Raw genomic sequence first — 17115 nt, forward strand, 5'->3', positions numbered from 1 at the left:
ATTGGAATTTATTGATTAAATTACTGAGTAATATGTAATACAACGTGCCACTTTCTCCAGCACTGCCCAGGAGGAAAAGTAAGCAGAATATTTAAACTTTCCTAGAAGAATGCAAAAAGGAAGCATAAAATATTCTTTTGTTGTGATTCAGTTTTTAAAAAAGGAAAGTGTTTTATAAGGCAAGGAATTGCATGTTCTTGTTCCATTCGTACAAGAGGATTAGATAAAGCATGACGCCATTGCTATTTGCAAAACAAAGAAGATGCAACACTTCTTGTTAAAAGTAAATAGCTGTTGACGACTGACTGTCTTTGCGTAACTATGGCAATGCAGATTTTTGCCCTTAGTGCAACAAGTGTAAGTAAGTACCAACAAAATGTATGCCTGTCAGTAGCCAGGCCTACATCAAAAAACTACTTGCTGATTGAATCACTTTATACAGTAAGCAAAACGATTTACGTGGGGCTAAAGTACATGTGTTGTATTTAGAGACATAAGTCGCAAATGTAAATGTAACACCAGTATAAAGTGCTTTCAAAAACACAAAACCTATACAACCTGGGCACATACACTAAGAAATAAAAACGTTATTCACACAGCTTTATGGAAGTAGCTTACTCTTCCCAATGTCTTTCTCTTACCAATCCCAGGTTCCTGGGAAAAACAATTGAACAAGGAAAGAATAATTTAGAGTAATGTCAAGGCTTAATACCTTAGGAATGTCAACTCATTCCTTCAGGCACTTGTCCTTCAATTGATGTGCTATGTGCTAAAGTTTTACAATATGACTATTGCCATATGTGCACTAGGGGGGAAGGTAATGCCACTCTTACCATACTTATACAGGCTTTGTGCAGTTGGTAATGGACTTAAAGGTATATTTCTTTACCTTCTACCCTTTGCCATAACGAAATGTTATGTTACAATATAAACAATACTTTGCATTCTCACAAAAAGCTTCATCATTGATGGAAAGAGAGGCATAGTGCCTTACCTACCAACCTGAGCACAGGTGCTACAAAAATAAATACTTATAACTCTTTTAACAAAGAATGTTTAGGGTCCTGTTTAAAAAAAACTAAAAGATAAACAAAAGAGACATTGATGTCAAGGCTGAAAACTCTTTTAGGAAAGATGAGAAAGAATTTTTTTAAGGCAGCGCCTACCATTTGACTGATGTGCAGAAACTCGGCATGGCTAAATTGAGGTTACTATTTCTCCTTTCTTGGTCATAGCATTGTTAAATTCACCTGAAAGGCAATGATAAAACGAAAATATACTAAAGTAATGCTAGGGATGTGAACACATTAATTGAATGTAAAAATTGCATAATGTCAGAACATTTGGAATTAAAATAACTCATTCCTTTAAAAAAAAGAATTTTATTGGAAGCAACTTACAGTTATATATTATCGATATTTCATTACATAAGTTATAATTCATCAGTTCATCAAAACATCTTTTGGCAAAACCTCAGTTCATTATGAACATGCCTTCTACTACTGCTACTAGTCATAAATACCATTGCCTCATACTTTTCTCCTATTTAAATTGGATGATCTTTTACTTTTATCGTGCCTCATTATTTAAGAGCCTGATTATGATGATGGCTGGACCGTCACCGAGAGCCCGTCTGTGGCAGTCCCACCGCCATCCTAATCCTGATTACCGCCCGCCACATTAGGATGGCGGGCGGATAGTTGGCGGCCAGAGAGGCCAACTGCCACAGATCTGACGGTCCGTCGGTGGGACTTTTATCCCTACAACAGGGGCGGTGCCTGGCAGGCACTGCCATAGGGATTACAATGTCCCTTTCTGTCTGCTTTTTCATGGTGGTATACCCGCCATGAAAAGGCAGGTGGAAAGGGACATTGGCTCCCCTTCCTCCCTGGCCCTCTGACATGGCCCCTGGTGGGCACCCATGGTCCCTCCAACATATCCCTGCACCATGTGGCAGGCACCGCATAGTGCCTGCCACATAGTGCAGGGATATGCACAGGGTGCATATTTTGTACTGCAGCATGTGCTGTAGCCCGCAGCACCCGCCGCAATACCAAATATACACTTTGCGACCGCCTTGAAACCAGTCGCATTGTGATTCAGGGTGCGGGACCGCCGACAGCTAGTCGGGCAGTCCCGTTTCCGAAGGGATGGTGGTCGAACGTAAGTCTGACCACCATCCTATTCAGGCCCTAAATGTTTATACAATTGAGTTGGAAAAATCCAAAACAGTTTTTTGAAAAAATTCCCTTGTTAGCTCTTTACCTTTCTATAACTTTCTAAAAGTGGCATTTTCAAAACTGCAATTTAAAATCGGACTTCACCATAAGTTAGGATTTTAAATTAGGATCACTGAGACACAAAACTTGAAGCAGTTATATCTTCCCATTTGGAAATTACACTTATAAAATGTAATATGGTATTTACAAAGTTATCCTATGGGAGATATAGGCCTTGCAACTCTTAAATTTGTTTTTCACTATCAGGACATGTGAAACCTATAAGTACATGTCCTGGTTTTTCGATACATTGCACCCTAGTGTCTGGGCTGTACGAGACCTACCCTAGGGGTGACTTATTTGTATTAAAAAGGTAGGTTTGGGCCTGGCAACAGATTTATTTAGCCAGGTCAAAATGGCATTTTAAATTGCACACTCAGGCTCTGCAGTGGCAAGCCCTGGGCATGTTTAAAGGACTACTTAAGTGGGTGGTACAATCAGTGGCTCAGGCACACTAGTAGCACTTAATTTACAAGCCTTGCACACATATAGTGTACTTTACTAGGGACTTATAATTAAATAAAAAATATGGCAATTGGGTGTGAGCCAACATTACCATGTTTAGAGGAGAATTCACATATACTTTAGTGCTGGTTAGAAGTGGTAAAGTGCCCAGATTCCTAAGGCTAGCAAAAACAAAGTCTGAAAAATGGTAGAGGAAGGCAAAAAGTTGAACCGAAGACCACCTTAAAGCTGTCAGGTCAAATACACTGTATTTGTGCTGTCCTATAGACTGACTCAACAGCCAATTGATATTCAGATTAACTAATCACCAAAGAAGGCTGTCCCAAGATCCATATTCTTCAACTATGAATATGTGCAATAATATAAATGTTTTTAAAAGTAATAAGGCTGTGTTGCACAGCTGATTCTTCAGTATTGGATCTTTCATAGATTCACATACTTGAATCATTCCCCGCCGTCAAAATGGGAGCTCCACAGTAAATTGTAAAGCAGTACCATAAAGCATACATAGCCTATAATGACTAAAAGACATACATCTGATTACATAATTGACATCAGTTATAAGGAACGAAACTTCAGCCAATTAGGCTACAGCACCCTCTAGAACACTCCCCACAGAGGCATTTCCTCTCAGATTTTCTACCGTACGTCATGTGAAGAGGGTCTTCCTGAGCTCTGATCACTTTATCAACAGTATTATTCATTTAAAGCAGTGTATCATCAAAAGCACAACCGTAACCTACATCTGCCAAGATCTGACTACCTAAATATCTTTTCAGAAGAACTTTTCAGACCTTGTGCAACTTGTGTAAAAAAGAGACTTCATTCAGAAGATCCACATAAGGAGTATATTTACTGCTTACACCCTTTCCACAAGGTAAAAGATTCTAAAATCTGCCACACTTTTTCGTCTAAGACTCTTAAAGATAGAGAGGGGAGGCTTCTTATATGTCTATAGAAATTAAAAACTAAGGAGACTGTGGTTTCTGAGGAGGAGGATAATGAGAATTCCTTGCATTCTGAAGTGAAGTCACAAAAAAGGGAAAGGTCGTGTGACCATAGTTCATCAGAGACACAAAGAAAGGCCATGAAAAACACTATATGAGTCTTCAAGAGAGAGGGCATCAGAAGATTACTTTCAAAGAGAGAATAAAGACAAAGTTTCCACAGGAAAATTGAGGTCTCAGCCGACCACGCCATCTCCCAGTTTGGCTTTACATTGGAAGAAATCAGCTTCAGAACCACTGAAGATAACTTCTAAGTCAGCCTTTAAAATGTTGACAGTGACAACATCGGCGTGGACCATACCGACAATGTTGACAATGTCACTGACTGCAACCTCGGCAACAATTATATCGTCAACAACAACTATGATGACGACACAGTCGCCGATGGAACGTCGACGAGGACACCATCGACACAAGCATTATTGACAAAAAGACTGTTGACAACGGTGAAACTACTGACTACAAAATCATCGACGATGCTTTCAGTGGGGGAAAAAAGATCTCCGCCATCGACAAACATACCAGCGGTGTCGTCGATGACATCGTCAATGGTGCCATTGATGAGGTAAAAAATGGCATCAGAATTTTGGAATACACATTTTCAAGCATGGTCTCTTCTCACTCTCCAAGGCCCTTGCTTGATGAAGAAGGTTCGGACAATGAAGACCCATTTGGAGTGGCCAATAGTCCTTCAGAGCTGAATGTCAAATACCAAGAAGAGGATGATGAAGAATATTACGATGATTATTATTCCCCAACACCAAAGCAATATGTAGAAAAGCCTGCACAATATATGGAACAGTTCCAACGTTATAGTCACCCTCCAGTTCTGGAAGGCACGGTTCAGGTTCCATTAACTTTGGATCAAGACCTCCAGAGCATGTAGCAAAACTACTATAAAAGATTTCCAGAATCTACAAAGGCTGTATCAGAATCCCAGTCCATGCATCCACCTCAAACCCGCATGTCAAGTGCTCCGCATCCTGTAGCTGCACCTCTAACACCCAAGAGTACTTCAGCTTCAAATATGTCAGTGCCTCCTGATGATGAACCAGGCTCCTCGGATGAAGCCAGAGAGGAAGGGGAAATCCCTGACAACCAATCTACTCCCAATGAATGGGATGAATGTTTGATTCCAATGCCATCTCCACCTGCACCGCAACCGATGGACTTTATACCTGATGGGATCGTAGACTTCCTTAATGTCATGGAAAGAGCCTCAAAAAGGTTTCAGTTACCTTTGACTATTAAACAGTTGGACTGTTTTTCGTATGATTTTAAAGAGGCTACTAAAAAAATCAGTTGGAGCAATCCCAATAGTGGATTTTTGGGGGGAAAAAGGGATCAAGATAATGAAGAAACAGTCTCTGCTGTTTTACAAAGACTAGAGAAAAAATACAAGGCACCAGAAAACTCACCTGCATGCCCGGTTGATCATCCAAGACCAGAGACTGTGTTGACACAAGCGGCTCAGCACCGGTCCAAGAATACTTCGACTCCCATCTCTGCACCCCCAGATAGGGAAGGTAGGTGCTTAGATAACATTGGAAAACATTTCTCATCTATGTCAGCAACTTCTGTTGGAGCTGCCAATTCACTAGCCATATTATGACACCCAAATTTAGTCAGCCATTGCAGTATACATAGATCTGTTGCCTGACTATGTAAGAGGAGAAGCAAAGAAAATCCTTTAAGATGGAGAAAGAACATCTTTAGAGATAATAGCCTTCGCTAAGGATATAACAATATAACATACGCAGGGTCTAGACAGTTGCCTGGAGCTACTGTCCTGAGGGAGCAAGGATGGTTGAAGGCCACGTCATTCAGGTCATATGTTCAGAGCAAGGTCTCAGACATGCCATATGATGGAGAGGCATTGTTTGGAAAACATGTGGATGACGCCTTACAGGCGATCAAGGCAGACACAGATAGCGCATGATCCTTAGGTACCCTACAGATAAGAAAAATGTCTCTTCGAGGTGCAAGATGAAAACGTTTGTTCACATATAAAGGGGGTTATCAGCCATACAATTACCAAAAATATAAGCCATTTTAGCAGCAATTTCGTCCTTCCTATCAATAACAGCAATTCAGATCACCACCAGCAGCAGCTTATACAAAAGAAGCACCAAGAAGGAAACAAACCTCACAAGGAAGAGACACCAGCAGAAAGCTGTGACAATTTAAAAGTGATGGTTATACCCTCTCCATCCCAACAACCGAGTGAAGCACAAAATTCTACATTTATACACCATGGCCACAGATAACATTAGACAGGGTGTTGAATCTAATCCCCTATGGTCATGCTTTAGAATTTAACCACAGAACATTCCCTCAAAGGGAGCCCCTCTACCACATCTACATTTGCTCCAGCTAGATGTTCTGACCATGCTACAAAAAGTAGCAATAGAGAAAGCCCCTCACTCCCAGAAAGGAATGGATTTATATTCCAGATTCTTCTTAATAATACAGAAAACAGGAGAATGGAGACCTATTTTGTACCTGCAAAAGTTAAACAAGTACCTGAGGAAACAATCTTAACGCATGGTAGTTCTTCCATACATTCTGCATCTCTGCATCTCTTAATTACATAGATTACATGTCAACCTTGGATCTACAGGATGCTTACTTTCGTATCCCAATTCATCCCAAACATTGCAATTCAGTGTGGCTCCATTCATTATCACTTCAAAATTCGTCCTTTTGGGCTCAAATCAACCCCCTGTGTTTTTACAAAATGTTTAGCTCAAGTGGCAGCTTATCTAAGACAGTAGTGCTTCCAGGTATGGTTCCTTTATCATTCCGTATCTCGACAACTAGATGATAAAGGCACCAACTGCTCTTGAAATGTCAAAAGCAACAAGAACTTGTCTAGCACTGTTTAAAGATTTATGTCTTACCACCTTCAACAAGGATAACATTTCTCAGAGTAGTTCTGGATAGAACTGTTACTGCTATCAGAAAGGATTCACATCCAACTGAAACCCTTACTAACGTTATGAACAGTGAACCACAACCAAGTACTTCATCCGGACCCTACCTCCTTACACTTATCGGCCTGGCTCCTGATTGCAATGAGTTTGCAAGTATGACCATCCCTCAAGACTGCAGAGACATTCTTGTGAAAGCCAGTGCAGAGGTCACTAATTGGATGTATTAATTGATATGGAAGCATTTCTGTTTATAGTGCAAGCCAGAAATCAGTCATTCATCCTATTTATCCCCACTGGAACAAATTTTACCTTACCTCTAATTATTGGCAAAGTCAGGTTTGGTCTATGGTCCTATTAAGGTGCATTTAGCAACAATTGCAAGATACAGATGATCAACTGGTTCACCATAATTTTAGTTTAGTAGGGTTAGTAAGCAGTTTCTCAAAGGCCTTTTAGAGTATTCTCTCCAATTAAGCCAACTTGGCACCTCAATACATTGCTTGCGCAACTCCTGTAGGTTCCATTCGAGCCTATACACAAAGTGGATATCACATTTTTACCATGGAAGATAGCATTATTATTTTTGGCTCTTACATCAGCAAGAAGAGTTAGTGAGATACAGGCCTTCACAATTAAATAGCCCTTTCTTCAGTTCAAGGACAATACTGTGGTTCCCAGAACCAATCCCAGATTTATGTCCAAAGTTCTTGCAGATTTTCATCTAGACTAACCTATCGTCCTGAAGACTTTATTTCCAATTCGACAAACATCAGCGGAAAAATCGTTACATACGTTGGACGTTAACAAATAGCTGATATTTTATCTGCATCGCACTAAACTATTCAGCAAAACAGACAAATTGCTAGTAGCAAATCTCAATGGATTTTAGCAGCTATCCAGTTTTGGCCCTCTAAGTCTGGAACACCTCTGGCGAACAAGGTTAAATCGCACTCTAGCAGAGTGGTTTCTACTACGACTGCATTGTTCTCCGGTGTGCCTCTTGAAAATATGACGAGCGGCAAAATAGAAGAACAGGCATGTGTTCAATTAACATTACAACCTGGAATCGTCAGAATGCAGTAACGCTGTTGTGGAACAAGCGGTGTTACGTCTTTTGTTTCCATAAGGTGAGTCTCTTTTCTATTCTATTATCCCACCTTCCGCTATTGTGTTATGTTACTGATGGTTCCACAGATACTCTAATTGCCGGCAATCCTGATTCAAGCATGTGAATATATGAAAGATCCAATACTGGAGAAGAAAAATGTTACATACATGTAACTGTGGTTCTTTAGTATCAGTATGTTTCATAGATTCACATACAGCCCACCCTTTTCCCAAAGAGGCTCCCCTTATTATAAACGGATTTCGTTTCCACTAGTGCTTGAAAATCTGATGGAATATGCCTCTGTGGGGAGAGTTCTAGAGGGTGCTGTTGCCTAATTGGCTGGAGTTTGGTTCCTTGTAAATTATGTGGATAAGTTAATCAAATGATTGTAGTTTAGGCTATGTGTGCTTTATGGTTCTGCTCTACAATTTACAGTGGAACTCCCACTTTGACGACAGAGAATGATTCAAGCCTGTGAATCTATGAAAGATACCAATACTGGAGAAGCACAGTTACAAGTAAGTAACATATTTTCATCTGTCTCTTGGCCAGACCTAAAAATTGTCAGCTAATGCCTGTCAATATCGAGGAAAATATGTATGAGCATGATTAAAAAATATTGCATGAAGAAGTGGAGGAAATATCGTTGAGAACTTTGATAATTTTGAAAGGGAATTAAAGGGATGATACAGGATGACACTGGAATTTTGAAAAAGTGCAGGAACCGACTCAGATGCAAAAATTAATACAGGGATATGAATAAATATTACCCAATAGGGTGCTAAAGTATATGTTGCAACCCATGTCCTTGAGAAATTGACAGAATCCCCGTTTTGTTAGAGCCTATCTCGCTGATTTCCATTACGTCTTCAAAATGTACTTGCTGACATCAGTGGAAAGTGGAAATAGATTACTGTGGAAACGCCCCTAAACAGAAGGTGTTTCAACCGTTGAACAGTTCTGCCACTACCCTCCATGCAAAAATGCATGTGGCATACATGGTGACGTAACTTTGTCCTGTATAGAGAATTAGTGTTCCTGAATATGTTAATTTGCAAAGCAATTCAAATTAGTCGTGCTAGATATTTTAATGTCTTGCAGCTTGACCACGATTAATGATAGTTTGCCACACGTGTACTCAATCTTTGTAGGATTTCACGTTTTCCGTATTGCGTCTTCATATCACTGACATTATTCATGAATCATCTAATGCCTCATATTTGTATCTGTTTCACTCACCACCCATGCTGTCTGTGCAGTGAGCTTCTAATGCTACCCAGAGCAAAACGAGGAAGAAGCGCAGAGTGCCTACATACAACCAGGTAATGTCATAATCCAATTATCATATTTGTTAATGGATAGTTCATCTAATCTCTATTCAGTGCGCATACGTACGGTCCTGAGCTACACGTGTTGTAAACAATCAATTGTCAGGCATCTACATAGCAGAGATATTTAGCTTCCGCACCTTGAGAGAATCACAGTCTTTGCCACTTTGTCAACTGCATCTCCACGCTGCCAGCTTGATCTGTATATGATGTAGTGTTGTGTTTTCCCAGTGCCAGTCTAGTCACATGGATCTAAATTGTGCTTCAAATATTTCATGACTCTTTCAGAGAACCAGGGGCATAAATGTATATTCATGCGATTGTGTTCTGAAATGGCCTTAAATATTTGAGGCAGAATTTAGTCCAAGTATGGTCTTTGCATGGCAGTATTTTGTCTTTGCCTATTTTGGTTTTTTACGTTTTGCATAATAGATTTATGTTTTTATGTGTTTTCATTTTATCTTTGTGTTTTTTTCCGCCTACAGCCCATTTTAATACTCAAGTAACAGTAATTTATTCATGTGGCAGTAGTGTATATTTGGTTAGAGTGTACTATGGTGGTGCAGAATTCGATTTTAAGTGCATAATTAGCCAGAGTGGGGCCTGGAATGTGGGATTTTCATTTCTGACTTATTATAGTTTCATATATGTATTCCAGAAGTAGATCAATTATGGTTTTAGCTGCTTCGCTGTACTTGATCAGAAAAGATAACCTGGCATGAGGATTTATTATAATGTTCTTCAATATCATATGCTTCCTCTTTTACTCCACTTGTGCATTATTAGGTAAAAACATATTTCATTTTGCCACCACACATTTTTCAAACCAACAAACAATCTTACTATATTGCTCTGGGACCTCCATAGAAATATTCACCCACATTCACACACGTCATAAATATATATACAATATGAATAAAAGACGGACTGGTCTATCACTATGGTCAATAGTAATAATTATTTATGATGGGTGTAGATCCTCTCCCTCTGAGAACTGGTTTCTTTGTTGCCCTAAAGTGCATCTGCACAAGGATAGCACAACCATTCACCATTCTCTATTTAAGAGAACACATTAGATTTGTTTATTTAGATCTCTTTTGTAGATCAGATTTGAAGTAATCCGTGGGGATTCTTCCTGCTCAATAGACGATTTAGATAAAATACATCTTTATGGATTTACAATCTGTAGAACAATTAAACAACCAACCTGTATTAGCAACACAAAGTGGGAAATATACAGTTAAAGTGCATAAATACTTTGCTTTAATCTAGGCCATATTTTGATATCAAATAGGACAGTGTGCTAGTATAGATCCAGAATATTGAGTTTAAAATATTGAGTGAACAAAATATCGATGGCCAAAATATCGACAGGTAATATATTAATTTTATATACCTAACTCCACATGTATGTATCTTGGCAATATATATTTATGTTTAAGATACGTAGAAGTGGAGTTAAGATTAGTAAATCTGTATTTACCTATATGCACTTACCGCCTCTATATTTGGGTAAAACTATTGTGGCCACTCAATGTTCTTCACTTGATACTGCTAGAATGCAGTAGGAATCTTTTAAATTGGTACATCATTTTAATTGCTTGGATTTCGCATTCCAACCCATCTTTTGTTTGCCCACAATGTTACCTCAGATTAGAATCAGCCATATTGCAAATCATTTTTGGTCCTGCTCCAATGGGACTCTATCTATCAGAGAGTTACCGTTACCAGCCAAAAGAGACAGGATAGGTGTAACAAAAAACAAAACAAAAAAAAATTCCCTTTTGTGCTCACATGATACAACCACTAAACGTTTCGGTTTTTAGTCAATCAGAGTGAACTGAACGAAATCCTTGTCAATAATTATGAACTATATCATCAATTAAAACTGTCTCCTTTTTTATAAAAAAGATAAATGTATTTATTGATTCAAATGCATGTCATTATATCATCAATGTACAAATTGGTAAATATACAGTACAATAAAAAAACATAATAAAAGATCAGAAATCATTGAATGTCTTGATCAATGTCAAAAGTTGCGACAGTCACAGCATTCAATTAAAATATTCTTGCAACAAATCTTCTGTTATTTGTATACACCTTATATGAACCATCAATTATGAGCATACACAAATAAAAACAAACAATTACAGTGTATCAAAATACTTTCACTATGCACATTATGTCGACCCGGCGTTTCGGCGGATCTTGGAATCGAATACTCACCTTCTTCAGGTCAAATTCGCATTAAAAAATGTTCTATATAAAAGCAGTTGTTTACTATAGGAGACAAAAACAATGAAAACCCAATTAATTCAAACATCTATGCTCATTACCTTGGGATTTAATTTAGTGCAAACCATCGACTCACAACATAGCCCTCATATATACTAAGTGAGGTATGTTATTTTATTTATTACAGACCCTTTCTTATGGAGCAATCCAATGTTAATTACTGAAACTCTAAATTGATGCTGATATTATGAACAGGAAAACTTAAAGGTATTTCCATTTGTGTTAAAGCAATCACTCTGTCTGGTTATTCTAGTAATAAGAACCAAGATTTAGTTCCATCATAGGGTCATAAATACCTCAATTTCAACTTTGTTTCCCTATTTCTCTCCAGGGAAATATTGACGATGCAGTCACCTCCAAAGTAATGTTATCCTACAAGATATACAGGTTGATTAGAGGCTTACTTCTTATTAATCATCTGTGTTATTAAGTCCAGTGTATAGTCAAGACTTACTGTATGTTACAGGGCAAACATATTCTGTTTACTGGGCCTCTTCAAAAAAAGATATGTCGTCTTCTATATCATCCCTGTTGATATCAGATAGGGAATGTTACGTATAGTATGACCATATTATAGCTGCTCCTGTTGTTCAAGGATACTTGTGATAGAGCACTCACCCCTCTGCTTATGCCAGTAACTCTCCCTTTGTTGGATAATAGGGTCCCTCGTGGTAGTTCTAGATTTCCACAGGCCGTGTTTTTGCCTGGTTGGCTTCTATATGGTAGAGTGGAGTAAAGTGAAAAATGAAACCCACAGTGCTGAATTGCACCCCATACTGAGAAAACTGTAGCATTTCTGGACTTCTCAGTTTCAGCTTTGATTCTCCCAGCCAGTGCATTTACCATGCCGAGTGACTGGATTTACATAATTAGACAATATGCCAGTAAGCAGAGGATTAGTGCAAAGCTTGAGAGATGCATCTATTATGTCCACTTGTTCACCAGTCCAGTTTACTAGAAATCCCAAACAAATATCAGTTTGCTCTGGACCATTTCCAAGCAACGGTGTTCAGGAGCATGCAGTTCCCAGTAAGCAAATGGATTGTCCATAACAGACACAATCTTCTATTTACATGCAGTATACTTTCAGGTGGGGTAGCTCTGTTGTTGAAGATTTCACATGAAATATTTGGGCAGCATCTTGTGTATTTTCTTCAGCAGTACACTGGGATTGTTTCTTATCTACAAGTGAAGCATACCCTGATACATGGTTGTGCTGGGCTATTTAAGGATAGCTTAACCTTTAGCTCTGGCCAGTGGTCTCAACATGCAAAACACCACCTTTCACAGCAATCAATCAATCAATCAATCAATCAATCAATCAATCAATCAGTACATTTGTAAAGTGTGCTACTTAGCCGTGAGGGTTTCAAGGCGCTGGGGGCGGCAGGAGGGGTGCTGCTACTGCTCGAATAGCCAGGTCTTGAGAAGCCTCCTGAAGGTTAGTAGGTCCTGGGTCTGCCATAGGAGGATGGGGAGGGTGTTCCAGGTCTTGGCAGCGAGGTGGGAGAACGATCTGCTGCCGGTGGTCGCTCTTTGGATGCGGGGAATGGTGGCGAGGGCGAGGTTTGCGGAGCGGAGCTGTCAGTTCGGGGTGTAGAAGGTGAGTCGTCTGTTGAGGTATGCCGGTCCGGTGTTGTGGAGCGCCTTGTGTGCGTGGGTGAGGAGCTTGAAGGTGATCCTCTTGTTGACGGGAAGCCAGTGCAGGTCTCTCAGGTGTGGTGTGATGTGGCTGTGGCGCAGGATGTCGAGGATCAGGCGTGCAGAGGCATTCTGTATGCGTTGTAGTCGTTTCAGGAGTTTGGCCGAGGCTCCTGTATAGAGGGCGTTTCCGTAGTCCAGCCTGCTGCTGACGAGGGCCTGGGTGACCGTTCTTTTTGTTTAAGTGGGGATCCATCTGTAGATCTTGCGGAGCATGCAGAGGGTGTTGAAGCAGGAGGACGAGATGGCGTTGACTTGCTTGGTCATGGAGAGTGTTGAGTCGAGGATAAAACCCAGGTTGCGTGCGTGATCGGTCGGCGTCGGCCCTGCTCCCAGTGTGGACGGCCACCAGTAGTCGTCCTAGGCTGAGAGGGTGGAGCCAAGGATGAGGACCTCTGTCTTGTCCGAGTTCAGCTTCAGACGGCTGTTCTTCATCCACTCGGCGACGGCTTTCATTCCTTAGTGGAGGTTGGTTTTGGCGGTGAGGGAGTCCTTGGTGAGGGAGAGGATCAGCTGGGTGTCGGCGTAGGAGATGATGTTGTGTTCGTGTAGTCAGGCGCCGTGGGCGAGCGGTGCCATGTAGACGTTGAACAATGTCGGGCTGAGGGATGATCCTTGGGGTACACCGCAGGTGATCTCGGAGGCTTCGGAATGTAAAGGGGGGAGGCGGATGCTCTGGGTTCTGCCGGAGAGGAAGGAGGTGGTCCATTCCAGAGCCTTGTCTCGGATCCCTACATTGTGGAGGCGTGTGCGTAGGATGCGGTAGCAGACAGTGTCGAAGGTGGCTGACAGGTCCAGGAGGATGAGGGCTGCGGTTTTGCCGTTGTCCAGCAGGGCCCTGATGTCATCGGTGGTGGCGATGAGGGCGGTCTCGGTGCTGTGGTTGCTGCGGAACCAGGACTGGGACGGGTCCAGGATGTTGTTCTCTTCGAGGTTGCGGGTCAGCTGTCTGTTGACGGTCTTCTCGATGACCTTCGCCGGGAACAGGAGCAAAGAGATGGGTCGGAAGTTCTTGAGGTCCCTCGGATCCGCCTTGGATTTCTATAGTAAGGCGTTGATCTCGGCGTGCTTCCAGCTCTCCGGGAAGGTTGCGGTCTCAAAGGAGATGTTGATTGCCTTGCGGAGATGGGGTGCGATGGTTGCGCTTGCTTTTTTGAAGATGTGGTGTGGGCATGGGTCTGACGGAGAGCCGGAGTGGATGGTGTTCATGATTTTGATGGTGTCGACGTCCTTTATGTTGGTCCAGGTGAGCAGGGAATCGATGTGGGTGGTGGCCGCTGAGTCTGAGATGTCGATGGTTGTCGGGGTGGTCTGGTTGTTGAACCGGTCATGGATGTCTGCGATCTTGCGATGGAAGAAGGTGACAAGGGAGTCGCACAGGTCTTGCGATGGTGGGATGTCGTTGGTGTTGGAGCTGGGGTTGGAGAGTTCCTTCACGATGTTGAAGAGCTCTTTGCTGTTGTGCGCATTGCTGTCGAGTCGGTCCTTGAAGGAGGCCCTTTTGGCGGATCTGATGAGGTGATGGTGTCTGCGGATGGGCTTTGTAGCTCTCTGGTGTCTGTTCGCGGCGCCATTTCTTCTCTAGTGTACGGCAGGTTTGCTTGGAGGCCTGAAGGTCTACGGTGAACCAGCTGGCTTTCTTGTTAGTGTGTCTGTTGGAGGGTTTCTTGATCAGGGCGAGAGTGTTGGCGCAGTTGTCGATCCAACGTCTGAGGTTGTGGGCGGCGGTGTCGGTGGGGTCGGTGGGTGGGCTTCGGGTGAGGGTGGTGTTTAGCTGGTCTTCGGTGATTTTGCTCCAGCTGCAGCGGGGGATCTGTTGAGTGCAGTGGTGCGTGGTGGGTTTCCGGAAGGTGAAGTGGATGCAGCGATGGTCGGTCCAGTGGAGTTCGGTGGTGTGGCTGAAGGTGATGTGGGGGCTTGCATAGAAGATGGGATCAAGCGTGTGTCCTCCGGAGTGGGTGGGCGTTGTGACGAACTGTCTGAGTCCAAGGTTGGCGAGGTTGTCAATCAGGGTGGTGGAGTTGGTGTTGTTGTTCTTCTCGAGGTGGAAGTTCAAGTCTCCGAGCAGGATGTAGTCTGTGGAGGCAAGGGTGTGCATGCTGACGAAGTCGGCGATGGAGTCGCAGAACTGATGCCGCGGTCCAGGGGGTCTGTAGACGAGGGTTCCTCTGAGGGTGGTGTTGGGATCGGTGTGGATCTGGAAGTGCAGGTGTTCGGCGGTGCTGAGGGTGTCATTGGAGCTGATCGAGATGCCGGACCCGGAGTCCTATTACCATGCTGCGCAGCTCCAGTGGTTCACAAAGTGGGTGGCGGGTCACATCAGGCGTCCGGAAGAACAAAGAGGGGCGGATCCGAGCTGGTCCCAATTAGCTTGTGTGCTGCTCCGGGTGCCCGTGAGAGATGCCTCACTGCCTCCGGACTTGAGGGTGGTTCGACAGTGCTGGGCGCGGTTGGCTAGGAGGGCGTGTGTGATCATTCCTTACGCGCCCGAGATCCCTCTGCGAATGTGTGAGGCGCTACCCCACGGGGGAGACTGGAGCCGGTTATTGGCCTGGGAGGAGGCGGGAGTTATGACATTGGGAGACTTATATGAGGATGGTAATCTGCTCCCTTTTGACGACTTTAGGGAGCGGCATGATTTCCCGCGGGGGGACTTCCTATTACATGCAGCCTTGACTGCGGCCGTCAGGAAGCACTGGCGGAAGGGGATGGTAGAGCCGGACACCTCTCTTGCCTGCCAGTATGTAGTGATGGCGACGGGTATCTTTAAGGCGGTGACTTGTCTCTATAGGCGGATTACTGGAGATATGCGGCAACCCCTGGCTGCCCTGCGCGTCAAGTGGGAAGCGGACCTGGGAGCGCCTATTGCGGACAAAAACTGGGAGGAAATCATGGAGCGCCCTTGGAAGTGTACACGAAATGCACGCTTCCAGCTTATTCAGTTTTATGTTTTTCATAGGGCATACCTTACCCCTCGCAAGATAGCTGAGTACTTTGGGGGGCCAGATGCTTGCCCCCTATGTGGTCATGGTGGGGCGACTTTTCTTCACATGTTCTGGGACTGTCCGCAGGTGACAGGGTTTTGGGAGGAAGTGGCGACGTTACTCCTGACGGTGACAGAGAGGGATTTGGAGGTGGGCCCGGGGGTCTGTTTGCTACATGGATTTCCGCATACTGCAAAGACTAAGGTCACCAGTAGGTTTATTGACCTGGGGCTGGTCCTGGCCAAGCGAGGGATTACTTCCCATTGGAAGGCGCGGCAGGGACCTAATTTCTTACGGTGGACTAGGGAAATGGAGAAATGGGCGGGAAGTGAGGGGACTTATAGATTATGTCTGGCTCGACGTAGTGAAAATGAAAGATCGCACGAATGGGCCCGGGCATGGTTGGCACACCTGGACTTGTTCAAACGCTCGGCTGTGGGGGATGGGGGAGATCCGGTGGGGGATGATGGGACCCCGGTTCCTTGAGCGCCCTGTAACAGGTTTCCCCCTATGCTCTTGAGGCACTCTCTGTTGGGATTGCTGGGAGGCGGATCCGACGAGTGGTGGGTGAGGCTTTGATGTACATGTAATTCTGATAGATACTGGCGACATGCTTGGGTGGGTGGGTAGAGTGGGGGGGTTCGTTGGGGGGGTTGCTGGGGGATGGGGCGGGGGGTATTTCGGCTTTATCGCACACTCACTGTGGATTACTCCTGTGGATGCACTACCTTGTAGCACAGATACTGTTGGGGTGAATGTTGTACAGTTGTGGTCAGTGTGGTGGGGCGGTCACTGCACTACGTCCTGATTTGGCTGGAGGGCGGAGTATTGGGGACGGGGATTGACTGCATTTTGTTCTGTGACCTAATAAAGTCTGTTTGAAAAAAAAAAAAAAAAAAATTGGAGCTGGTCGAGACCCTGAGGGTGTTGTTATAGATGATGGCGATTCCCCCTCCTACATTATTGGTGCGGTCCCTGCGGGTGATCTTGTAGCCATCCGGGATGGCTATGG

At 43.3% G+C, this 17115-nt stretch overlaps 1 protein-coding gene across 5 annotated transcripts in view; it reads left to right on the plus strand.

Annotated features, from left to right (window-relative positions):
- The window catches only part of RIMS1 (regulating synaptic membrane exocytosis 1), a 1904179-nt gene that overhangs the window by 1229509 nt on the left and 657555 nt on the right, over positions 1-17115 (plus strand). For all 5 annotated transcript variants that reach the window (XM_085610935.1, XM_085610937.1, XM_085610936.1 and 2 more), the window contains one exon: positions 9052-9114. In XM_085610935.1, coding sequence (XP_085467061.1) covers positions 9052-9114 — 63 coding nt within the window. The remainder of the gene's footprint in view (positions 1-9051; positions 9115-17115) is intronic.

This window comes from Triturus cristatus, chromosome 6, assembly GCF_964204655.1.
Source record: "Triturus cristatus chromosome 6, aTriCri1.1, whole genome shotgun sequence".
In the NCBI taxonomy this organism is placed as follows: Eukaryota; Metazoa; Chordata; class Amphibia; order Caudata; family Salamandridae; genus Triturus; species Triturus cristatus.